This window comes from Harpia harpyja, chromosome 1 (genome assembly GCF_026419915.1).
Source record: "Harpia harpyja isolate bHarHar1 chromosome 1, bHarHar1 primary haplotype, whole genome shotgun sequence".
Classification (NCBI taxonomy): domain Eukaryota; kingdom Metazoa; phylum Chordata; class Aves; order Accipitriformes; family Accipitridae; genus Harpia; species Harpia harpyja.
In genome coordinates this window covers 73020422-73047743 of record NC_068940.1, presented here as the reverse complement: position 1 = coordinate 73047743, position 27322 = coordinate 73020422, and the positions used below count along the sequence as shown (strand labels likewise).

The following is a 27322-nucleotide window of genomic DNA, read 5'->3' as shown; positions in this document are numbered from 1 at the left end:
TCAGTGGAATCAACTTTTATTGAGGGGAAAAAAGGTTTACATGTAGTTGTAGGTTTTTCCATCCATACTTTCAAAACTCCAAAAAGGACTGGAAACAAAACTTGCTTAATCATTATTGCAATACCAAAAAGTTGGTGGTTTTTGTTGTGTTTTTTTTTTTTTTTAATGAACAGCAAATTATATAACTAATTGCTATGTTCAATAAATATTTTTATTCCTGCACCAATTAAGGGGAAATATTCAAACAAGTACAATAAAAACCCCAGGATTTTTACAATTTTAACTTCAAATGTTATCCACTGTGTAGCAATCCAGAAACTTTATCTATAAAACACAGCCTTAACTGAGTGTACAAGGATCTATTTTCCCAGTCAAAAACCAAATTTTGCTCTAGCTCAAATAGTCTACACTCAAAGCAACTACCTGACAAAAAAAAAAAAAATCCTCTGGTTCATGACTAAGTAAATTTGTCATTACAGAAAAGGCTCAAAGTCATTACTTGTTTATCAAAGTAATAGGTAAACATTTTAACAGAAAGATTAACGAGTTACTTGGAAATGCAGGTTTATATCAAAGTATCTTGAGTGTGTATACTACATATGACATGCAAGCTTTAAAAATAACAATGCTCTCTTCTGATTAGTCAGGAGTCCAATTGTTTAAAAAACAAAATAGGAATGACTTCCAAAATGTATCAGCACTTTGGGTTCTCTATTTCGTTTTGCTTAAGATGTTTTACTACACAAAAACTACAACAATTACAATATTTAAGAGTATTAGAATAAGGAGGGATGGAAAACAGGAATACTTCAACTGAAAATATGTATATTCTAAATGAACCAAAGATTTGTAAAAGAGCTGGATGGAGGACAAGGAAGGGAGGGTGGGAGGGAGAGCAGTAGGGAAGCTAAGATTTGAGCTTTGTATTTAAAAATCATGTCCTCAACTGTAACTCTTCTGATCTTCAGTAGCGCCCTGGGGGGAAGGAAAAAAAAAAAGACAACACAATTACTATAAACTAATTGTACACACATCTCAGCTTTAATGTGCCCAGCTTTTTTGCTTTCACATTCAGAATTTCTATTGATCGATTAATACTAGGAACAACATGGCTTAAGCCAGCCAGATTCTATTTATTCACTTGTATTTACTTACTTGGACTATAGGAACGGGATCTTGATCGTGATCGGTATCGACTATAATAAGGCGATGGTGATCGTCTCCTTTAAAGGAAATTAAAAAAGAAACCCAACAACATCCATTATGAAAGAAGCCTTATTCACATCACTTCTACAGAACAGAACTATTTCCTTAGCACTGAAAGACTTGGCCTGCATGAATGATTTCAGCTTTATTTGGCTGTGGCTTACAGTTTTAACAAATGCTTTTATATTTCTCTATTTGATGTGTTTAAAACTGCAAGATATTCCCAGACAAAGAATTTAATAAACTCTCACTGGCCTTTCAAACACATTAAGTGCTTTTCCAGATGCCTACAATTCTTGTTGAACAACATTCTCTGAAACTAGATAACTTTCAAAACAGTGAGATGGTTATGAAATGTCAAGCATTAAAAATCCCATCTACAAATAACCCCTTTTTAATCAGCACTGTGTATCAGCTGTCCTTCGTTCTATATACAGCATGGAAAAATGAGTTCCTTTTCTATCTGTCCACTAGATTCATAGGGCACATACTCTACCTCCTTCAGGTAGCAACATTAACCCCTTGCCCAACTGTTTACTGTATAACCAAATTACATTAACACTGAAGATTACAACTACTTTTATCCCACAAAACCTAATGTAGTGAGGCTTTAACACATAGCAAGCAAGTATGCAGAATCTTGTGGCAAACTGAGTAACATTTTTGCCACCTAACTTTTCAGTTTTTCCAGTAAGTCCAGTGTTCCTACAGAAATAAAATAAAAATTAGGTACCTGTATCTGTAGTCATATTCTTCATATCTGTCATATCCTCTGTCATACCCCCTATCATAATATGAGTCACGGCGACGACCTGCTCCACCGCCACCACCTCCTCCACTGCTATTAGGGAAAAAGCAAAAAAAATTACTTCAGATATCTACTCTTCATCTTGATTTAATTATTTAAAAGCTTTTTTTAAGTGTTCTTGTAAATCAGACACTTAAAGACTATGCCATGAAAAAAAATCTAACAATGAAACATTTAAAGAAAAACACCTTCAAAAAAACCCAGAAAACCCACCAGGGATTTAAGCCTAATTCCCATCAAAATCAAAGGTAAATGAGCACCTTAGTACTTCAGTAAGCTAAGTGTACATTAACCAACCGTGCTGGGTATGTTTTTTAAAAATAACTCCTTCAGTATTTTTTAATAAAGATACAATACACTACAGTAGGATTTAATAGTATATCTGAACCACGGTAACACATTCTTTATATTAATAACTTTGTGATAAAATACAATTGGCATAACTCTAAAATTTCAAAAAGCTATCTGTAGCTCTATTTCTTCAACCAGACTCCAAACATCCAGTTTAAATCCATTTGAGTCCCATTACAGGAAATGAATCAATCCTTACTGCGTTGGCCTGCCCATGTAGATGCCCGGGGTGGGTGTATGTGCTCTCTTGGTGATTGAATAATCCACCCGAATCCTCCTGCCATCCAGCTCCATACCGTTTGCATGCTCCATTGCCTGCAGGAGAGACAAGGAACAGGGACGTGAAACCTGCAACCTACTGGTAACTACGGATGGCTATGTACAAAACACATTATTTTCCATCATAAAAACAAACCCTGAACTTGTTTTATTTAGACTGGTTACTAGTGCCCCACTGTGGCGAATGGCTCATCTCTGTCCCCTGGCCTGTTTGCCGGCAGCATTACAGGACTGCGCTGGGGTGCCAGAGTAACGTGACACACAATTCCTTCTTAAGACAGCACGGTGCTAACCACTAACATTTTCCCTAGACTTTGTCTTCTACCCATCAGAAAGGCAAACTGAGAGACAAAACAGCTTTTTCTGAAAACTGCATCCTTCCTACCGCCGTCTCTGACCCAGAGGGGACGGGCGGATTCAAAAGCTGTGCAAAACAGTGGCTTCCTGTAGGGTGCATATGGCCGGATTACTGCTAGTCGGCTGCCATTTCATGCTCTCCCAGCCTCCTGCCATCTCCCTTACAAGGACCTACTCCAGCAGAGCTTAGTAAAATGGCGGGTTCAGCCTACATGGATACCTAATTACAACCTTCGTCCCCACTCACTCTCACAATAGCAGCTCACTAAAGCGATACACATAAGGGTCTGCGCTTGAGAAGCCTGTGCCTTCAGACCCGCCCGCAGCCCGAGCACACACTCACTGGGTGTTCTAGCCCCTGCTTCTCTAGTCTTTGAGAATCAATACAATGGCCCTTCACAAACTCAGAATCATGAAAATAGTTTTTCAAAGGAGCACAGTGTACTTTCGAGAATTAATTCATGCAACAGTAACTTAAAAAAACCAACCAAACAAAACCAAACCCACAACCTTAAGAATTTAACAAACAGTTAATGCTGAACTTAAAAGCTATTAAAATTTACAAAGCAATTTTTTTTTTTGATCCTTTCATCAGGTCTTCTAGGATCTCTGAAATACTAGTGCACACCACTTAGTTCATGACACTAAGCACAGCACATACATTATTTTCATTTTTCATGTGTGGAGAACTGACACTGTTACAATCTTGAGTAATCACTTTGCTATTATTTAACTGTGAGGAACAATACACAACCTCAAAAAATGAAGGTGCCTCTAAGCAGAGCATTCCCCCCCCCCTTTTTTAAATAATGAAACAAACAACTATTCAGAAACATAACTTTTTGCAGCTCTCTAACAAGAACCTTATTGAATTAACACACACAAGTTATAGAGGAAACAAAAATCTGACACCCACGTGATTTAACTGTGATGTCCCCAAACTGGAAGCGACTGAATTATCACTAACCTCTTTAACTACATTTCGTTTGTGTTTTAATAATGCTGTTTATAACTATACTATATCGCCACCTAGTGAGTTCTGTTCCCATACAAAAAAAAAAAATGTAACAACTACATTTAGCCATCTGCAAGGCAGAGCCAAAGTGCATTTCAAGTCTTTCAACATACACTAAAGTATGTTTTGTGAATAAAACATGATCATTAGCTTTAGTTTCCTAGCCTTGAGACTTTTTTTTTTTTGAAGTCTTGTTCCACAAGGATGATCTAAATTAAAATAAATCTGTGCACACATCCTAGGAATTAATGTGTGCACAAACCTAAAAATGAATGCTGCAAATAGCTGGCTGAAAAATTAGCTTCATAATGAAAAGCATCTTTCTGGAAATGCAGCAATATGCAAGTTATCTTGAAAGGTAGGGAATTTTCTGCCTCAAGGCATTTTCATGTCTGATCAACAACCTGCAGAGTAATAAGCTTAGCTGACAAGAAGCCACCTCAAATCCAGATACATGTGCCAGATGTTCTATCTTAGAAGAATAAACACCTCTTTTAAGCGAAAGAGTTCTTTGACCTAGGGAGCAGTACAGAGAAGAGCAACATACCAGCAAGACAGATGAAGAGCGAATTTTAAGACATGATTGATTGTTTTTGAAGTACCAAGAAATGTGTTACGTTTCTGTGGACAGTTCATAGTTACCAGTCTGCATGAAACTCACACATCCTGGTCACAATGTCTAATGACCTACCCAATATTAAAACTTTAATTTTCTTAGTTTTCAACAGCTGCCAGCAATAACTGCCAACTAAAAAATTTAAAATTATCAAAATCTTTAATAGATATACAGACATAACAAAGCCTTTTACAGTTTTGACTGCATTCCCCAAATGCAGAAAAGCCCAAACCTACAGTAAGCCATTATGAATCCAACAATAATTGATAGTATGTATCACTCACATTCAGTCATTAGCAACTGGAAATTCCTTCCAAAGATCTTTTCAAATTCTCTACATCATTCTTAATGTGCACATCTCAAGTTTCTGAAACAAAATACTTAAGTTGACAGTATTAACTAACAACTGCTGCAATATGACTAAAAACCCTATTTGAAAACTTGGTTTCAGACGAGTGATACAACAGTATTTATTTTCTACAAAGGCTGTAAAAATGTGCTGGTGATTCTAATTACTGACATTTTTGTGTTTTCATTAGAATTAAAACAGTCTATAACCAAATTTTGGATTTGTCAATTTTATTAGACTAGCTTGTCGTATTCAAAACAAATTTCACTTTGCTTTTCTTGTTCATTTTGGGTATGCATGAATGCTGTGTTAAGAACATTTAAATGTCAAAGGGAAAAAAAATTGCACATTCACTCTAACAATGCAGAAGACATTCTTAAATACTGTTTAAGAGATAGAAGGGTATTTTCTAGACCATCAAATGAAATATTTTGAAGAGAAAAAACAAATTATATTGGGATTTAAGACACACAATACCCTCTTAGAAGCCTTTAACTGTCAATAGTCCATTTTTATTTCAACCTGGATTTTCCTTCAAACAAGTGAATGTTGGTAAAAGACTTGCACGGCTTTTGCAAGATGACAGTAAGCAAGCAAGCGAACAGGATTCCTATAAACACATACCATTAGTTTTGGTGGCAAATTCTAAGGAAAAATTGACTTTGCAGGCCAGAATACACATCTATATGTTTAGAGTCAGAAAACAGAAAATGAGGATTGGGAGTGGCACGTGTAATAATTCAATCTTAGATTACAGTTTTAAACCTACAGCAGCCTATCTGTAGTAAGAAAACTCGTTCAAATTATTATCTGTAAGGTATTTGACAAAATGAACAGTTCCCAGACTACAGGATCACAGCCTCCAGTGGCTCAAAACAGTTAGAAAGAAAGCATTAAATTCAACAGATTTCAATTTCATTTGATATTTATTACAGTAAGTGCTGTTATCCTGGTTTCAGCTGGGATAGAGTTGATTGTCTTCCTAGTAGCTGGTACAGTGCTGTGTTCTGAGTTCAGTATGAGAAGAATGTTGATAACACTGGTGTTTTCAGTTGGTGCTAAGTAGTGTTTAGTCTAAAGTCAGGGATTTTTCAGCTTCTCATGCCCAGCCAGAGAGAAAGCTGGAGGGGCACAAGAAGTTGGCACAGGACACAGCCAGGGCAGCTGACCCAAACTGGCCAACAGGGTATTCCATACCATGTGACATCACATCCAGTATAGAAACTGGGGGGAGTGGGGGCAGGGGGATCGACACTTGGGGACTAACTGGGTGTCAATTGGCAGGTGGTGAGCAATTGCACTGCGCATCATCTGTACACTCCAATCCTCTTATTATTACTGTTGTCATTTTATTAGTGTTATCATTATCATTATTAGTTTCTTCTTTTCTGTTCTATTAAACTGTTCTTATGTCAACCCATGAGTTTTACTTCTTTTCCTGATTTTCTCCCCCATCCCACTGGGGGGGGGGGGGGGGGGAGGGGGGAGGAGTGAGTGAGCAGCTGCATGGTGCTTAGTTGCTGGCTGGGGTTAAACCATGACAGCTGTCTTGTATTAGCATTTAGGTAGAGTAAAACAAGTTTTGAAACACTGAACTTTTAATTATATGCACAAACTTACACAGATGACTGGTATTAGTTTAGCAATCAAGAATTCACTGAAAGAAATTAAATAATCTTTCAATCTGGATAATGCCACAAAGAGCAGCCTGGACAAGGAAATAACATGGGAAATTTCTGCAACCTGCCCTTTGGTCACTTGGGGAAGGGGAGAAGCAGGTAGAAGGGAGGGAGAAACCTTGACTTGGCAGAGTTGATGTCACAGTTACTTTACATTTCTACTATGGACTTCAAAATACCATTTGCATTGTACAGAAGATCATCAAGTCTTCATTTCAACTGCATCTGCTTTGAATTACTTCAATAATGTCACATCACTACAAAGTTAGTGACATACAGACTGAATACACTTCAATAGTCAAACAAAAAATTTATGTTGGGACTCATTTTGAAAATGTATTTTCATGATTTAAAAATAACTACATAAGATACTCTCTTTTTTGGGGGCTTGTTTGTGTCCTGGTTTTGGCTGGGGTAGAGTTAATTTTCTTTCTAGTAGCTGGTATAACATTATGTTTTGGGTTCAGTATGACAAGAATGTTGATAACACACTGATGTTTTCAGTTGTTGCTAAGTAGCTTTTATACTAAGTCAAGTACTTTTCAGCTTCTCGTGCCCAGCCAGCAAGAAGGCTGGAGGGGCACAAGGAGTTGGGAGGGGACACAGCCAGGACAGCTGGCCCAAACTGGCCAACAGGGTATTCCATACTATGTGACATCATGTCCAGTATATAAACTGGGGGGAGTGGAGCTGCAGGGGGAAACTACTGCTCAGCAACTAACTGGGCATCGTTTGGCAAGTGGTGAGCAATTGCATTGTGCATCACTTGTTTTGTATATTCCAATTCTTTTATTATTACTGTCATTTTATTATTGTTATCATTATTAGTTTCTTCCTTTCTGTTCTATTAAACTGTTCTTATCTCAACCCATGAGTTTTACCTTTTTCTTTTCGATTCTCTCCCGCATCCCACTGGATCAGGGGGGAGTAAGTGAGCAGCTGCATGGTGCTTATTTGCTGGCTGGGGTTAAACCATGACAGTTTGTTCGTTTTTTACCTGAAGTGCTTCCCATATTCTATTTAATACCACGAATAAAAAAATCTCCACTGTATCACAGGTACAGCATGGGATGAACAGACATAATAGATTAGCTTTTCTCCCCCCAGTATACCGATATCACTAGTTCAGGTCTGGATTTAAATGAGGACATCTGAAAGGACATTGTGAAAAAAAAAAAAAAATTAAAAATCTGGCGGGATGAAAAAAAGAAATTAAGAAACCCAGCTTTTTACACTTACTGCAGTTTGCCAAGTTGAATTCAAGTGTCCATTTCACCTTTGAACAAGAGTCAATTTATATTGTCTAGTTCGAGGTTTTGTTTTTTAAAATATTATTAGAATTATTGTCAATGATAATTTTTTAATATATGATTTTCTGAGCTTAAACATCTATTGATTAAATGTATTCTCTTTAAAGCATACTTTAAAGGGTTTCAGAGTCAAGAAATACAGGATTTTAGAGAACCAGAATGAGTAACTGGATATGTTTCTGCAAGTATTAGCAATTTTATGGTATTTCAGAAACTCCAGAAGTCTGTAACTTGTAATTCCAAACATCTGAGACCTTCTTGTGTTCTTTTCTGGTATATCAAGGGTCCCTTTTGATACCACAAACAATACTTAAAGCATTTCTTTAACAAGCTATGGGATAAGTTTTGGTTAATAATGATGCTTCTAAGCTGGCCTGCTTGTACCACAGATCAAATGTCTTGCAAATTAAAATGATAAACCCTGTTATTATTCGGTCTTTGGCAACTGAATTATGTTAATAGTTCAGTTTGTCTGTATAAACTTTATCTTGATTGCTAATGAACACTACTTCAGAAAATGGTTCTGAAAGATGGTCAAAACTGTAAAGAGCATATAACTAGCATTAGAAAACAGAAAACTGCGCATTGCCAACAGCTGCTGTAGCTAATGCTTCTCAGATGAGCTCTTGCTACAGACACAGAGTACATTCACAGTAGCCTCAGTTTAACAAACAAATAATACTTCATATTCTGAGTTACTGAAAAGCTGGATACTGGCATATGAAATCCCTGGTAACTGTAGTAAGGATCATCTCCCTAGAACAGCCAGCACTTTTAACTCATAATCCTCTCGATTTATTGTTAACCCTGAGATAATCAATCCCCCCACCCAACTTTTTTTTTTTTCCCCTCATCCTAATACATAAAAGTTTGTGTTCCCCTAAACACAGGAAGAAAATCCTAATGTGATGGGCAGGTGAATATCCTCTATAATTTAGCAAAAATATTGCAGAACTGCAATATTAAAACACTGGCTCAGTGCCAGCATTGCCAGTACCAAGAACTATATAAGAAAGAATGCCAATCTTGAGAAACAGGTCTTCAACAGATGTTTATAGATCTTGCCCTTTGCATATCATTGCATATGTGGTTCTGAAGACTTAGCAGAAGGGTGGCTAACATAAGAACAAGATACCACAACGCACAAGGCAAAAAAGCAACACCAAATATTGCTTAGAAAAGTTTGGGGTTTTGGGGTTTTTTTGTTTGTTTTTTTTTGTTTTGTTTTTGTTTTGTTTTTTAAGAACAACAACGTAACTTCACAAAAAATGAACACCACTACACCCATAAGTCCTAAGAGAAAATACCCTTTCTTCTAGAAAAAGGTAGATAGTAACAGAAGCTTTTCAAATAGGCTTTGAACAAGAACACTGAACATTAGCACAGCAAAACTTCAGGTTTTCTAGACAAACCACCACCAATCCTCAACATTTATTGTCTGTTATCACACTTTGAACTAAAGCCAGTGTCCACGAGCATCTTCAATATGGGTCAGAATGTTAGTCTAGTCAAGTGCCATCTTGCAAACACTAGACCACTGCAATAAAGACATTTGATGGAAAAGGAACCTTCTGTCAGACCATAAAGTTTCATCTCAATCTCAGTAGAGTTTCAAACAGAGTAGAAGAGATTCCAACATTTTTTTCCCAGTCCTGTTAAGGTGGAATGACTGAAGCTATTGTGATGCTCTGACAGCTGCTCTACCTAGTAGTTATCAAAAGCTAAACCTCTGCTCCTCTTTAGAATGGAAAGGATCATAAAGAGCTAAAGACAAGGCTGCTATGCTGTCATAATGTGAAGTTCTGAAAGTCTAAAACAGCTTAAGTGAAAATAAACTTTACTACTGCCCCTTTAAGTATCACCTTTAAGAAATGCTATTTTACATTGTCTATGGATTTCCACAACATCGAGCTAGTTGACAATTCAAAATGTCTCTACCACCATATGGAACTAGAAACATTGCATCTCTAACCAGTGACAAAGATCCTGAGGTATTTCAGCTGCAACAGAATCCATACAATACTGATACTGACCTATCTTAAAGTTATGAAAGTTTAAATATAACTACTCATAATTCATTTGGTGTCAAATTTAATATTAACAGTGTTTGACAACATGTCAGCTGAGAGGCTTCCCCGTGTTACCTCTCTTGAAAGGACAATAGTGAAGATGATGGAAATCATCTTTCTACACATTTTTCTGTAAAGTTCTACACATTTAATCCATCTATGACTGCTTTAAAACGGCTGGAATTTAGTTTAGTATCTCATCTAGAGTTTTATATTCTCTTTATATGGATGCTTAGGGTGTTGAGGGTTTTGAGGTTTTGTTTGGGGTGGGGGGTTTTTTGTTTAAGAGCAAAGGTGTTTACTCAGAACAAAAGTAATTCAAGTGTCTTCGCTTTTATGCATGCTCAATTCTTCAGATTTGACCTATCTTCCACACAGAGAACTACTTCATGTCCTTCCGTGTTCTTCTACAGGGCCTGCCAGAGTTTCACGCCTATAGCTACATCCCCTTTTTCTACACTAGCTGCCACTTATTGCCATCTTCAAATCTGTCCTCAAGCCCCATGAAACAAGTCAAAAAAAGTTTTTCTTATGTCCTTTTTTCCAAAGGATTTCAGTTATGTAAATTCCAAGAGTTGGGAGGTTTTGTATCCTTTCCCCCTCTACCCGCACTAGCCCGCTGGGGAGAAAAAAAAAAGGGGGTTAATTACATTCCCAATTATTTCAATTCCTGCTCAAGGTGCTCATCTTTATTTCTGTATTTCTGACTGCAAGTAATATCCCCCTTCCCCCCCCCCCCCCCCATTCCAGTTTTGTAGTATCTGCCAAACCAGCTTTATACTAAACAAATTACTTCATGCTATTTACATGGAACATTTTAAGAAATGCGTGGTGTCATGCATGACCACTGCCCATGGCAACTAGGAAAAAACCCTACTTCTACAAACGTGTCTGTTTTACAACTTCATAAGACTGGCACATGAACATGACAAGAAATACCATGCAAATATTTTGGATGTTAAATGTTCTACAAAACAGTCACATTTTCAAAATCCCACTGAACTCAAGAGTGCAAAGAAATACAAGGCTAAAAGTTAGAAGGGAGTAGGCCACTAAAGATGGATATACAGCTATCCACCCCATTAACTCCTGTCTCAACCTGTCCAAGTGGTAGTAGGAAGATACAGAAGGGACACTAAAGAAAGTTTTGTCCTTTTACTTACCCGTATAACCTGCAACAACCACACATATATACATCTACAAACCCTACTCTTCTCACAAACTGATTCTCTGTGGGATCATACCAGAAATCAAAGATCAGAACTGAGTCTAGTTCAACAAGTCATCCATGAAAGTTTTTTCTTCATTAAAGTATCATCAACTAGCATCAGTTTTCATTTTTCAGCTACTGATAGTAGGTTCCACAGCTGTCACCCTCCCTCCCTTCAATGTTAAGTGAGAAGAGTCATATCAAAGCATTATGAATATACTTATCAAATGTAAACAGAATCAAACAGCAAATCTGAAACATCTGCCCAAGACTATTAATCCATAAGCAAGATGCTTGAAGTCTGTGACTCAGTTTGCCCAAAAGAAAGAGACAATCCCACAGTGAAGGCTTCAAGAAAAAAAAAAATTTTGAAAAGCATGTGTCTTTAATTTTAATAGCAATTTCATCTACAAATTTCAGTAAATGTAGTAAAGCTCACAGTATCCTTACACAGGTAAAAAAAAAAAAGTACTGCTTACTGTGGTGAACCATAACACAGGCTGCTGTTCATATTGTTTGATTCTTTCCTTACAGATCAATCATACTAACAACTCAGCCCAGTTGTGAACAGCTATCCATATAACTAGCAACGTCACTGACCAAGGCACAAATTAAGACAAACCTCACTATTTTTCAAATGCACGATGACATGCTTTTAGAGAAGAAAATGGAAAGAGAATCTTCAGAATTTTGATAGAGAAAACTACTTTGAAAAGTTAACTTTCAAAATGCTTAAAGAATACTAGGAACCTTCTATGTCTGTCTAAAGATTTACTTTCATTTTGAAGTAACAGACTAAAATCAAAGCACATGGCTCATTAGTGATTCAATGCAGACAGCTCATGCTCAAAATTTGCCCAAGCATCTGAACATAGAACTAAAATGCTTCATCTGTTTAAAAGTGCCATATTATTTGAACAACATATTTTTAATTAATCTCACTGCAAGAACCTGCTAGTGAATACACACTCAAAAATGTGTTTTGTTTTGGTTTTTTAACAGAGATATTCATGAAGACAATGCACAAAGAGCACACCTGTTAAAAGTAGTAAAGCATGAATTTACCTCTTTAGAGTCATCAATTCTCTCAAAATAAACGAAAGCAAATCCTCTTGATCGTCCAGTTCGTTGATCATAAACCACATTGACACCAGTCAATGGTCCGTAACGGGAGAAGACTTCACGCAAATCTCTCTCAGTAGTATACAAACTGAGACCAAACACTCCAAGACATGTATTAGGATCTGGATTAGCCTGGTAAGACAAACGTTCAACTCCAATTAAGTTTTAAAAAAGCAAGTTATACATTCTTATATCAAAATTTCCCAATTATTAAAAATTTTTAATCTGAAGAAAACTAAATATAGTTTATTACAAAGCTTAACACTTCAACAGTTATCATTCCAATTGTAAAGTATTTTCAAAAAGCAACTACTTTCATGATTTTTATTTCAGAAAATGGACAAAGACAAACTCATGTTGGTGAAAAACTCAAGTTGATAAAAATTAAGTATTCTGATTAGAGAAAAGCTACAGAATAACAGAAACCTATTTTATCAGTATTTCACACTTGAATCATCAACAACCTGCAGACATGACATACAGGTCTGTGCTAAGAAAAGGTCAGCCAGCCTGAACTCCCCCCTTCAGCCTTTCTGCACGGCCACCACTAGTGCTAAGGAGTGCATGCTACCTCCAGTGGCACACACTAATGCATTTAGGCTCCTAAGCACAGACAGTTGAACTATAATTTAGCTTCTACCAAAACTTCCTCCCCTCTCAACATTTCCTATCCAACTATATTGAAAGTCAATATTTACATTTGGAAGTTTATCTCTTTCCACTTGTAAACTGGATGAAAATCACCTGCTTCTTTCACCTAGATAGTAAAAAGTGTTGAAGGCCAGTTCTGTGAAACTGTAATCCAAAAGCATGCACACTTTTCTAGAGCAAGACTCTTGATTCTTTAACATGATGTGGGATACAGATCTACTTAACACATTTCACTTCAACTAAAGGAAGTAAAATATGAAATTGTACAATTGTACAAGGTACAATTTCTCTATTAAGTTCAAAGTTTCTCTACATGCCAGAGCGTCCATCTAATGCCAGTTCCACTGTAAGAATTATTTTGATCAAAATTAACATTTTCTCAGCTTCTGGCACCTGTTATACTAGATGCAGCAATTTAAAATGGCAGCAACAGGCATAGGGATTGAACGTTTCTGCTAAAATAATAACTGGAAGTTGACACAGTTGAAATTTGCATTTCAGTTTCAGATTTTCAAAGCCACTGATGCACTGTAATTTATGCCTCAGAGTTTGCCTTTCAGCCCGATTCGAAGAATGAACAGGTTTACATCTTCTGTCATTTTCTTTTCAGAGCTTCTGTTCAGGAATCCACTGTGAAAATAAGATGCTCAAACTACTCATATATTTGAAGTTTCTCTCCATTTGTCAAAGTACAAACTTTTGTTTCAAGACATGAATCTTCTACAATTCCTTATTATAGTTGAAGAGCACAACAAAATCTGGCAGTTTATCATTTTAAAGTTTTAATTATATGGGTGTACGTTTCTTTTTTACTCCATATTTCAACCTATCTGATAATTCAGTGGCATTAACAGCTATATGCCTTATATTACCAAAACTCTTGTGAGTCTAATGAAATCTTGTCTTTTAAACCATTATTTGGACAAGTCCCTCCACACAGTACGTATCAGTGCTGTCCTTTTTTTACATCCCCCTTACACGTAAACCCTATTACCTTTTCTGAGGCAAGGGAAGTACCGAGAATCAGTCTGCACACCCTAAGCAACACGTAAACTCTATTACCTTTTCTGAGGCAAGAGAAGTACTGAGAATCAGTCTGCACACCCCAAGTGACAAGTGACAGTTACATCACTACTGGAAGGGCTAAACTGACTGTGGAGGACTAAAAGACAGTTTTTATATTAGGTTTTTGTACTGCCTCCCATCAATACAGTATGCAAGCTCTCTCTACAAGATCGGAAGTGGCAAAATTGCTACCAATTTTCCTGGTGTCTTTAGGACCTCTCTATTGAAGGGATTCAAATCTGGTTGATTTGAGTTTTCTTTTGACACTGCTAGAACTACTCCTCAGAATTAATGTGAAATTCACTGTGAAAACAACTTTCGTGTTTCACAGAGTCATTTCCAAGGCAAAAAGACTTCTTCACAGAGCAAAATATTCTAGTATTTCCTAAAGTAGTGAAGTGGATTCATTCATCTTTCCCCAGGAAATCAGCTAACCCTTTTGAAGTTCAGTTATTCCTGCCAATTTTTCAAGACATTAGATTCATATTTACTACATCACGATTACACACTGGCAACAATCCAAAAAAAGTGTAACTATGAATGTTGCTTCACAACAGCTTAAGCTACTGTATGTTAGCACTGCTGTAGTCTTGCCCTTTTCCACATACTCCTGTCTTCTCCCTCACATTGGTATTATCAAGTCCTGGTGAGCTGCTTCACCAAGGTAAGCCTGCAAAAAAACTATACTCTTTTTGACAGGATTAGTAAAAAATTTGGAGAAACTAAACCAGATTAGAATTAAAAGGATAAGAAAAGTACCACAGCCCTCACCAAGGAAGAGGCAGACCTGTATGTAACAGCACTCATTTAGATCAGCCTGAAGTGATGTGGAACGAGAAGCTAAGGCACTGAAACAGATTATAAAGGCAGCAATTGGGAGAAATCTCTCATTCTGAGAAAATTATTAGTAACTCAGATCTTGGTTGGTGTATCTATACTTCCTCCTGTCCATACAGAGATACTTCTCATTTGCATTTCAAGAGGCTTACTGATCCTTTTCATAACCCTAAATTTTCTAGTCTATTAAGATTTACACATTAGCTAGTAGCACATGGGTTTATTTCTTCAAGTTAAACCAAATTAATTACTCAGAGGTATAAAATCACAAGCAACCTTCAACATACTATGCTGTATGTTGTAAGCAAACAAACACTTGAGAATTTTCTTCTTTAGATCATCTAGTCAATCTTATCAATACTGTCAGGTTGCAAGCATACACAGAAAAAGTCTCGGTTTTGCAAGGGGTACATATACTTGGAACTGTAACAAAAAGAAAAATCAGAAGTGTTCAACTTCTACAGCAGACAGAAGCAGATGTCACCCTATCTGCACACACTGACTTGCAATGATACAGTTTTCAATTAATTTCTACAACTGCCCTGCCAGTTGCAGGCCCAAGAAATAAGTGCCCAACTGTTAAGGAGAGAGATTGCTTCCTCACACCTCCCCCCACATTCCCGTATCCTCCAGTGACAAGATAACAGGTCAAATTCAGCCTGCGGGTAACCTGGACTACACTGATGTAAGCAGCAATTGCTTTGTTGATACTCAGCCTTGATGACATACTCTGCTGCCAGTGTGCCTTCTCCTGTTGGACATTGGAGAATGACTACGGCTCCTTCGACGACGGTATTCTGGTGTGTACGATCTGCTTCGAGAACGTCTCCTATGAGAATGAGAATGGGAATGGGATCTGGAACGAGTGTAACGTCTGTGCGAATGTCTTCTGGACCTGGATCTTCAACAAAGAGAAAGCTTTTAGTTAGGTCATATGCACATAATATATTGAATTGGGTCATATGCACATAATATATTGAATTGTAAGCCTCACATTTCCTAGAGAAAAATCTTTTTTTAGAGGGTCTCTACAATTAAAATAGTTAAGTTTCTTCTATCTTGCACATCTAAAGGTTGCACGGATCTCAACCTGCTTGGTACCATCATTTTTAACTCTATAAGAGTGCTTCTGGCATACAATGAGGATTATATACATGACAGTTTTTGGGAAGTTCAGAGTTTTGACTTTTATCAGCTTGACTGCACATGTAACTAACACTTGCATGATGATACAGAAACCAGATATGCCACACTGTAAAATACTGTCTTGGCTGAAAAATGGAAAGATCTAGCAGCACTGCAGTATCTACAAGTGAAGTTCACCTAGGCTTGAAAATTATTCAAGGCAGAAAAACCACCTGCTTAACTCCTCAAGCATTTCTTTGCAGTCATCTAGCCAATGATAAGCACAGTTTTAAACAGGCATCATCCCATCAAAGCTGCATGATTTCATATGGGCATTATATCCTAACAACAGGTAGGTAGTTATCTGGCTAAACATTGCAAGAAGAGAAGCTATGACATTAGGCTGAACTTTGGGAATTCAGAGCACAGTAACTCTTTTTCGGCTGCCCTGGTATAAAGTCTATAATAGGGAAGATGGATTACTGATCTCTCCCAAGAACTGGGGAGAAGGAACAACATAATACTATGCAATTCCTCTTCCCCCTCCAGAGCTACAAATGCTGTTTTCTGGTTTCTCTCTCCATTGATGAAAGAAGGATTCAGTAGCTCTCCCCATTTTCACCAGTATAACAGTACAAGGGAAGAGAGAACATAGGTAGTATAAGCCAGGTAATATTTATGACATCTTTAGAGAAAAAAAGACAGACATTCCTCCTCTGTTCTGAGCAAGGTCTCTCAGAACAGAGCACTATAAAATGTTGCCTCTGCACACACATGCTTGGGGTAGAAAAGGACAGAGAAGAAATGTGCAGCATCGAAAAATGAATTTACATCTTAAAGCTCCCATAAATTTAGAAGCTATCCATGCCCAATTTAAGCTGTAGTTTTTGGATTTTGTTTTTAAAGCCTACATTTTGTTTTTAAAGCCTCCAATGAAGGAATGTCAAGAACTTCCCCAAGTAGCATCTTCCAACATTTCCAGCAGTTACAGAGCTTACTCCTTTTATCTAACCCAGACTACCTTGCTGCAGTTCTCACCTGACTTTTCTTTGTTTCCCTAAAGGAGAAGTCCACACAAGAGTTTCCCCCCAAAAGACTTTGTGGGAAGGAGGCAGGAGCTTTTACAGAATTGACATGTAATCCCTTCTCTCTCTTCTGGAAGAGATAAACCTACAAATTTTAGTTGTGATTTCTACATTAGTTCTTCTATTTATATTACTTTCTCTATTCATATCCATGCTTTATTACTTATGGAATCTTTCCCCAACTTTGTCCACCTATATAACCACTAACATGGAAATTAACATAGCCCTGTTAATACACCCCAGAAGGTTTATAATTTTTACAATAAGGGGAGAAGAAATCAATGTACCAAAAGAACAGGCATAAGCAGTAACACCGAATTAACACAAACAACTTCCTGGACATACCTTGATTTTGACCTTGACCTAGAGTGCGATTCAGAATGTTTGGAAGCCCTCGATGGACTGCGAGATCCTGACCTGCTCTCCGATTTTACACGAGCAGGACTCCCAGCTGGAGATTTTGACTGGGAGCGAGACTCCTAACAAAAAAGACAGTATTAAAAATGGTATTGGTTGTATAAATGCCTAACTCCTAACATTTAAAGTACAGTAATTCTATTACATTGATTGCTCCTGAAAAACAAATGGTTAGGCAATACCCTCCAAAACAAATTTCATTTTGCTAACCCACTGTTAATATTGTATGCTTTCCTCAAATAGGTCCCTGCTTGAACCAGATCACCAATTCTCTATTAACTAAGTAATCATGCAAATTCATCTACAACTTGATCATACAGACACTGGAACATAAACCATACATTTACTTAACCTAGGACCCATTCATTCTTCCAGATTCTTTTAATTCTACTTCACTCTTGCTTTCTACTTTTCTTCATTCTTCATTGAGTTTTTCATTTTTCATACTTCGTGTATTCTTCCCCAATTCAAACAATTCCTTATAGCCTTAAAAAAATATTCAAGTGCTTCTATCTGACCAATCTTCTGTTCAATTTTTTCCCCCATTCAATTTTAATTTTCTGATCTTTAATACTTTTCATTAGCCTTCTTTTATCTTGATTTATCTTCCACATTCTTGGAAAAAACTCTTCAATTTCTTCACGAACATTAACCTTAATGGAAAAAGAACATTTAGTATATTTAAGCACGTGGGGATTATAAAACTCTGCTGGAGTTCAGATGTTATCTACCAAATTGAAAAGCCAGCAGGTAAAGTGCAAGAAACTATTTTATAAAACAATTTTTTTAAAAATATCTTTAAAACTGTATAAGTGTCTACGTTCTAACAATGAGCTTACTGACTTCTCAGTGTTTTACTGTATTTTTCAAAGCTACCCTCCTCCCCTTTCAGATTTTTTTTGTAAGATACATAGACACACTAAAAACTAATTAGCACAAATATATTAAAGTATTGATATCAGTGATTTCCCCCCTAAAATAATAACTATCTCAGTATCGAACATCACAAATTCTACTCCTAAACATTATTACTAAGACACTCTCAGTTCAACAGAATGGCCAAAGATTTCCAGTCAAAACCTATCTATGCACATACTTACTCGCATAATACATGCACATAGATATATGCAACACAAATTATTTTTCTTCCTACTTTTTCTTCCTCATTGTTATCCTGTTTTCCTTGCATACAACTTAAACCATATAAAACAAGATGTATAATAGTACAGTTCAAAGCAATCCAATAAATGTAAAGACAGGAGGGTTTTTTTCTTGCATGGTAATGCACACAAGAGAAAAACTAGGAAAACAAGCAAACAAAGAGCAGATAATTATTTCCTCACATTTTTATTAGTGTACAGCATTTCTAGGGAGCTCAGCTATAAAAAGCTCTACAGAATAGTAAGATATATACATCTGTAACTTCGCAAAAAATGTGCAAAATTCTTAATGAAAAAATGCATAGCAAGGCGCTACATTTCATGTTTATTTGCATCATTTCTCCTCCTGTCCTCACAATGTTTTTCTCGATTTATTTCTTACTCTGCCTATGTCCAGATTTGTATTTTCTTTTACAGTTAAACTCTTCGGTACTTTGGGCTGAAGTTCTTTTCAAAGGATGCTGTCCTCACATGTCAAGACAATAAATCCACCACAAATGGAACCTGAGAGACTCCCTACTAACAAGTATTACAGCTACACTACTTTTCCCCTTTACCTCAATAAAAAGGACAAGGGACGCATGAAGAATATCACCTATTAGGTTGATAGGCATGCCGAACTTATCAATGAAGGCCAAATTCAAAGCTTGGCTATAACATGTGGACCATATAATCAGGTCTGCATTACAGGCTACCCTTATTAAGCTGGCTATCTGCTGATCTAGCTACATGACTTTCACTGAAATGAAAGGATGTATGTGCACTTAAATATTACCAAATTTTATTTGGTGTTTTTATTTTACATTTGAAATCCACTGTTCACTATAAAAAATACATTTCCTTTTAGAACCACTAACATGCTTTTTAATCACCTTGCCTGTTTTTGTACTCTTGTTTGACAGCCTCCTTAATTCTTCCCTTTACACTTCAGCCCCTACAACAATTACCAATTTCTCTGGGAATTATTTCTACTTCCCTCGTAAAAGTGATCAGCAATATAGAAAAACATTTAATGCGACATTATTCAGATTTAGAAAACATCCTTCAATAAAAAGACAAAGAATTCACTCTCCTCAGTCACTCCTTCATGAGGATGCTGTGTTGTCCATACTTTTTACACTTGAAAGATCAATTCTTAAACAACAAGAACTTTGGAAACTTGAACAAAACAAAAAACCAAAAACCAGATACTGCACGATCTAGAGGTGTTGGGAGGTGCCAAAAACACCAAGGACCCAATCACTCCCATACAATGTAAAAGTGAGCTTAGTGTCCTTATCTAGTCAACTGAAGCATCCTATGACACCACCCATAGAGTTTCTAAATAGTATCATTTATGAGGATGAATCTGTACTAAGTTGCCAAAAGCAAATGTTACATTTCATGTAGGTCAAGTCTTTTTGGAACTATCTGTTTAAGCCCTTTAGGGGTTTGCATTCACAAACATACAACTTTAAAATTGGAGTGACAGAGGTGACAGCATAAGTTCTCACACATTTCAAACTTCCTCAAACAAAGTAACTGTAGATGTATACTGCAGCTAAAGAGAAATTACCTGTTAGCAGTTGCATACTGTGTCTGTCATTGGCAGGCAATTACATCTCATCTTCTGATGCAACATAGATCACCTAGTTATATCTCCTACAGTGCTTCAAAAGGAGAGACTAAGGGAATCACAATAATCTGGAAGAGTTTAAGGACTGAAGGATGATGCTGAAAAAGTACCTAGTAAGATTTATATCAGCAAGACTACAGGCAGGGATTAAGAGATTCAGAGCTTCAAGGAGTCACAAAGGGAGATTTTAAAGAATTTTCCTCCTCTACTTCCTACTATAAGGAAATAATTAGCAAGCTGTATCTTGGTCTGTATCACAGACCAACCCAATTGTTCTGCATAAACAATTTATATTCATTCTGCAATATGAACGAGAAAATTAAATAGTTAACATTCTAAGTCATCTTTAATGAGAGAAAATAGACACCTCTGTTATCTGAAGCATTAAAATATCTCAATTCTATACCAGTCTTTAAGCAATCCGTACATTCTGATCTTAGCTCCATCGTTATCACAGAAATTAATTTAAATACTGCTTAAGAGAGAAAAGACTAAAATTTCTCTCTGGATCCTCAGCATTTCCTTATCTTTCTGTTCTAAAGATCCTCAGTTATTTCAGGGCCACAGATAAGACTGCATTTCTTAAACTCAGCTTCTCATCCCACAACCATCTCACAAAACAGCATGTATTTTAATGCCTTTGGTTTTATTATGCAACTGTCCAGTCACTACTTTCACCCTTGCAAACTTATAGGCAGATACTCACTGTGACCATGTCAAACTATCTAGATTTGCTGTCACTACAGCCTGTAGTAAAAGACAGTCAGCTAGCTAGTCAGCTGATCCTAACATTCTTCAGATCAGACTTCCCTTTCCAAACAAATGCTACATCTGTCAATAACACTTTTCCCAGGGCAAAACTAAAAAACCAAACAAAAACTACACCAAAACCCCCACCTAAGATAATAATTAAAAAAAAAAATCTCAATCGTAACAGCGTGCTTCCTCAGAATAAGATCTGGTGGCTTCCCCAAGTACATACCAGGAAAGGGGTTTAATGATTCACCAAGAAGTGGAACTTGCAGCCAAAGAAATTATTGTAGGTAAATACAAAATCTAGAAACTGCAGCTTCAGTTACTGTTTCTTGGATAAGAAGATGCACAGCTAGAAGCATTTAAAGAGAGGACTGTGGAGTATTTTTCATCCTTTCTACCTTCTCCCTTCCAGAAAGAACAACAGGGAACGAAGTGGTATGGAAAGGATGTCTCCCCTCCCCCCCACAATACCTCACGATCACCTAAACACAGCCATTGAACAACTATCAACAACTTTAGATGATCCAGCTGAGCAAGACATCAGTCATGTCAACGCACTTCATCCACACTGGTACAACTGTTTAAACCACAGAATTTATGCCAGTTACAGATACTGTTTATCTTCCTCGCATGCTTCAAAAGAAGTGCTACTTTCCAGTATAATTAATTACTATTTTAAAAGCATTCAAAACACTTCTATGCAAAGTAGAATTGCCAAAGTCCTGAAGCATTCTTTCAGTTTTCTACCTATCAAAAATAGGGTATGGTAAAGAACATGAGAAGAAAAAAAAAAAAAAAGACAAAATTGTTCTTTCTTTTACACCACTCTTCCGTCCTGAACTTCTGTCATGCCTTACCTCACCTCACACCTTATCATTTCAGAGTATGACAGAAAGGCTATCAAAATTTAAAGTGAGACAGTAAAGAACTGAATAAGCTTAAGTTAGGCTTTCTGCAGCAAAACATGGGAAGTGAAACGGGAAGAAAAAAAATTGTTAAATCACACAGAATTTTCAGTTGAAATTCATTTGACCTTGTTAAGAAGAAATACACATGGGGTGAAAAAAGGACAGGACAACTAGTCTAGCAATACCATTAAGCCAGCAATATGATAGTTCAGACTTCACAAAAATCCTACTAAAAACTCCTGCCCAAACTAAAAAAATAAATTAAGTCCAACTTTATAAAGGTGAAAGAAAAATATAAGCAGTCAAAAAAGAAATGGAAATTTAGCAGCAGCCTACGTTCACTAGTTAAAACTGTCAATTTAGTGACATCTCATTTATGAGAAAGGACAAGATTACATTTTAACCACTGTTTGACAGGAATTTGCCAACTTTCCCTGAAACTCACAAGAGAAGTTAAATAATTTTTGCTTCATACTATGTTGTGTCACTCTATACAAAAAATAAAATGGATCCCTTAATTAGCTGTTCTTCTATAAATACTTCAATAGTATACATAAGCTTATGTATAAAAAGCAACTCATAAGTTGCGCAATCTTGAAGACATGTACTTTAAAAGCCAGGAATATCAGCAAACTATGTATTTCTCAGTGATACTGCTCTGATTAAAAGAAAAAAAAAAAGAAGAAAAAAGGGAAGAGGAAGCTTCAGCAATAAACTTTTTGAAATTACAAGTTAATCTTCTCACTGAGGCTTGAAAATATGCCTCTTCAGGGAGGGTTCTGTAGTCACTTCTTTATCACATATGGAAGATAGGAAACAGAATTTGTTTTCAAAAAGACCAGTCTTCCCAGCTGACATGGTCCAGAACAATCTAGAATTTATTAAGCTTGATTAAAGAAAAAAATTGACTTCCAGAAAAAGTCTTGTTTCCCACACTGGTCATTAGAAACCACAGAGTGATCACGACACTCTCCCAGCATATGCAGAACTCCTGAGCATAAGCAGATTGTCATGCCTGTATTTCAAAAGGTATGGAAAGCAATGTGCCTTCCTTTCCACAGAGGTGGCAGATTGCCACTACAGGAGAGGTTGGATAGAATAGCTAAACAGACTTCCCCCTCTTTTTTTTTTTTTGGCTAAAGAAATTATCTCAAAGTTGATCAGATTTAGGTAACTAACATTAGAACACATACGAAATTAAGTCTTTTGCATACAAGCTTCATGAAGCAAATACAAGACACATTCACAGTTAAGCTAATCCAAAAGCTGCTTGCATACATATGAACTACACATACTTCCTTCAAGAAGATGGCTCACATGCAAAGTCATATATATCTTCCAAGTGCTTTATTAGACTGAGATCACTGTGAGATTCTGCACAGAGCAAGAAGAGGCATCTCATTAGAATGAAGGAAGACAACCAATGTGGAGTTCTAAAATGGGAGTTCTATCTTTGTTTTGATAAAAAGTTTTATCTATTTAGACAAACAGTACATTAATATTGGTAGAAAACTACTAAACTTTTAAGATTACAGAAATCAAACATTATTAGAAGCTCAAAAAAGTAATCGATCTAAGTTTCAAGTGGAGCTTCTGAAGTGCAGGTTTGTTCAGACTCCAGCTTGTTCACTGCTCTGGGAAACATTTTAATAAAGTTGCATCACAAAATGCACACCAAATGAGCAATGTGTTATTAGAAATAACAATGAATATGAAAGGAAATAAGAGTTGCCTGTCATCTGACAGCAATAAAAGATAAAAAAGCCTCATTTGTCTAATCTGCTCACAAAGAACATTCAACGGTGATAAAATCCTATGACTTTTCCAAAAGTCAAGTCACTGGGTAAGAAGCACAACATAAAATCTTTTTTCTTCTTAATGTCCATAAACTTAGCTCTAGCACATGCACTGTATTTCTAATTCTTCTGTCAATTTCTTTCCATTAAATCACCATGCTTGCTTGAGGGGGGATTTCTTCTGTTCAAGCAGCCACATTCTTAATACAGAACTTGCTTAAGTTGAAACAAAATGACACAAAAACAAGAGCAGATGTTAATTAGTCTGAGCATATTTGATTAACATTTGCTTAAAAAAAAAAGCCAATAAAGAAATGAATGAGCTCAAGAATAATAAAAAAAACACTAGTGTCTACAATTATTTTACCCAACACTTCAGAAATGCAAGATTTTAAATAGTGCAAATTATGCAATCTCATTGGAAAATTATTTCCATGACTATTCTAAATTTCCTGTTCAGATTAATTAACATTATGATTTTAAAGTAATAAATTAGAGGCAAAGCATATACATGGACAGTATCTTAATGCTGCAAAAAATAAGCTTAAAAAAAGGTAAAATTCCGGGTCATATTGTGGGAAAATTAAAAAATTTAACTGAATTATCATTATTTATATATGAACGTTTTTTCTTCACAAAGTAAGAAGCAAAACAGGAAAACACTAATCTCTTTAAGACAAAACTTCGTACGTATCAATAAGCACCTTCATCTTAGTATCAGACTCCACCACTACTTTCAAGAACTTTCACTGAAGTGCTTTTGGGACAATATACATCTACATGGATAGAATATAAAAGGACTTAAACTAAACTTAAACTCCCCTACTCCTTTGGCATTTAGATTTTTAAAAGCACATCACGCTATTTAGTATTTAAACTGAAGGAGGGCGTGGGCAGGGAGAAAACTGAAAGGGTACTCAGAATTCTTATTTGTGGCAATTTCTAGGAAAGCAGGTTCTTTACAAACTTTCTTCCAGTTTATGCAGTTCTTTCTCCCACTAAAAACTTATGCCATACTCTCTCAGTTCCATGTGCCTGCATATAGCAAAATGAAGCACCAGGACATTCAGTGCGTAATAGAGTTCTATCCAGTTGGGAGTAACAGGCTAAACTCTAAAGCCCCGAAGTTACACATGCTTAATTTTATGCCTGTGAGTACTTTCTGTGAAAATAAAATATACAATGTTACAGCCCAAAATGTAATTTCTTATTTCAAGTATTTTAGTAGCACCACCAACAAAAAAAGTATTACTGAAGCAAAAAAGAACTGCTTACAAATGTTCATTAGTAGCACAACCCCCCCAAACTATAAATGAATCAAGTACCTGCCATTATGTTCAGTTATAAAAAAATACCACTAGACAAGACACTGCCACATGCCAGATAGATTGAGAAATTCCAGTGCTAGGGAGAGAAAAGAACAGAAGCTTTCCAAATGAAGACTCAACATGGTCAGCAGCTCTTTCCAACAGGTAAATTTTCCACCACCACAAAAAAAAACCAACAAGCCAGCTAAGAAGTAGCAGTCACAGAAACTGCTACATAGGACTTTTCAGACTTCACATACTCTCGAAACATTATTTTACTTCTACATTTGGCAGAAGGCGGCATGCAGAAATACTGGAACCACACAGCTATATAAGCTTTGTAACATGAACAACAGATCCATCAAGGAAACTAATACAAATGTTCTGTGGATGAACCTAACACAAATATTTCCTGACAATAAACCGCAGTGCGAACACAGACAAGAAAATAATTTTAAAAAATATAAATCTTACTGTAAAATGGGAAATTGAAGTAAAAAAAAAAATTAACAACAAAGTATGCTTGTTGCTCAACTTTCTCAGACTTAGTTGGCTTTCCCTTCAGAGATTAGTTTATTTAGCTGAATAGAGCTTAGCTATATAGCCATCTTCGTCCAAGCAATCAACACAAGAACAGATTTTGTTTACCTCACCTGAGGAAGCAGCAGCAGCAGTCACTGCACAGCCAGGTACAGCACTCTTAGCCTAGGGAACTTTTTTTTTTTTTACTAACACTACAAAAGGGTACCAATATTCGTGTAAAAGTAATTATTAGAACGTGACACTGCTCTTCCAAAGTTTCACTGCTTGTTTCCCCAGGCAGTAACCCTATACAACTGCAAAGCTGCTGTCACTGATTCATCAGAGAAAGTCACCAAAAGGATGCTCAGGTGTTCCTCTAAAGAATCTCTTAAAAAAGTGAACAACAACAACAACAAAAATCTCTGCAAAATTAAAAAAAGTGAAGTGAGGACAAAACACATATTTCATTCCTGTTTCAAACATCTTCTAACTCCGGCTTGCCCTGATTATCACTAAGAAAAAAAGAACACTGAAAATGGAAGGGACCCGTCATACGTGTGCATGAAAAACCGCAGCAATCGGAGGGAAGAGAGAAGAAACAGGCCTAACAAGGTTACAAAGCCACAGCAGCTTGTTGAGAGAAAGTCTTCAGCTGCGTGATCAATGAGTTTCAGCGGTTTAAGAACGAAGGCCATACCTCCCCGATGGCTTCAGGAAACCTGGCCCGAAGAAGATCCTGTTCGCGGGCCAGCAACCAGGAAGAGGCAGCGCACCTCTCACAAAAGGACCCACACCCTCCTCTTTTACGCGGGCGGAGGCCTCGGCTACGCCGCGCGGGACCGCGCTCTCCCAGCCACGACCGGGAGACCGGCACTGCCCGCAGGCAGAGTGGGGACTGGGAAAGGCAACGACCCCGACGCCTAGGCCCGGCAGACAACAGAGTGCCGGGACAACAGGGCGGCTCGAGATCACGGGAAGAAAAGAAAATAAAGAGAGAAGCGGGGAGAAACACCGGGCTACAGCAGCGCTCTAAGCCCTGTTCTTATAAAGAAAAAACCTGCACTAGCAGGGTGGAGGCGAACCCGCAGCACCAGAGCTCAGGGCCCGCATCCCGACGGAGGGGGATGGGAACGGAGAGACGTGATGGGAGGAGGAAGCGTGTGAGGGTTAAGGCAGCGGAGCTCAGCTCCGCGCTGGGCCAGCTCCTCAGCGCCGGGTGGGCAAAAAAAAGAAGAAAAAAAAAAAAAAAAGAGGGAGACGGGGAGAGGAGAGGGACGCGCGTCGCCCACGGCCCAGTCAAGACTCGGGCGCCTGAAGAAGCCATTTTAGAGACAAGCTGCGTTGCCCCCACCCCTACCGGGCCGGAGGAAGACGAGCGCCCCCACCCACCCTCCCCGGGTCAGGTCGCCCCCTCTCAGCACGGCCCGGGTAGGGACGGCCACTCACCCTCCCCTCGAAGTTGTTCTCCTCCACGTCGCTCATGTCGGCAGAGTCCTGGCCACGGGGCTGGGCGAACGGGGACGCTAGTCCCGAGCAGCAACTGTGCCCACGACCGCTACTGCTATTATTGTTGCCGTTATTATTACCGCTATCGGCACCGGTACCGCTGCCACCTCCCTCCCGCCAGAGCCTCCCAAACCGTCTCCCGCAGCAGCGCAAAATGGCGCCTCCGCTCCGTCTGCGCCCGACACCGCACGGGGGGCGGAG

At 37.5% G+C, this 27322-nt stretch overlaps 1 protein-coding gene across 5 annotated transcripts; it reads right to left on the bottom strand.

The window, feature by feature from the left end:
• Positions 1–27322, bottom strand: TRA2A (transformer 2 alpha homolog). 5 transcript variants are annotated; one of them, XM_052800074.1, is made up of 9 exons: positions 27062–27314; positions 17893–18204; positions 17480–17613; positions 15654–15825; positions 12315–12503; positions 2565–2680; positions 1940–2047; positions 1156–1223; positions 1–975 (listed from the first exon to the last, which is right to left on the bottom strand). In XM_052800074.1, the coding sequence occupies exons 4-9, from the start codon at positions 15684–15686 to the stop codon at positions 965–967; spliced, it is 525 nt and encodes a 174-aa protein (XP_052656034.1). In that variant the 5' UTR covers positions 15687–15825; positions 17480–17613; positions 17893–18204; positions 27062–27314; the 3' UTR covers positions 1–964. The 5 variants fall into 5 exon arrangements, with proteins under 5 accessions (XP_052656034.1, XP_052656043.1, XP_052656012.1 ...); XM_052800083.1 differs by adding an exon at positions 23286–23364 and having other exon boundaries at positions 17480–18204; positions 27062–27284; XM_052800052.1 differs by lacking the exon at positions 17893–18204 and having other exon boundaries at positions 27062–27322.

Excerpts from the sequence above, each read along its gene's own strand:
- TRA2A (XM_052800052.1), bottom strand. The coding sequence starts at position 27,097 with ATGAGCGACGTGGAGGAGAACAACTTCGAGGGGAGG. Across the intron at positions 17,614-27,061 it reads AGAACAACTTCGAGGGGAGG|GAGTCTCGCTCCCAGTCAAA; the intron begins GTGAGTGGCCGT and ends CTTTTTTGTTAG. Across the intron at positions 2,681-12,314 it reads GAATTGATGACTCTAAAGAG|GCAATGGAGCATGCAAACGG; the intron begins GTAAATTCATGC and ends TCTCTCCTGCAG.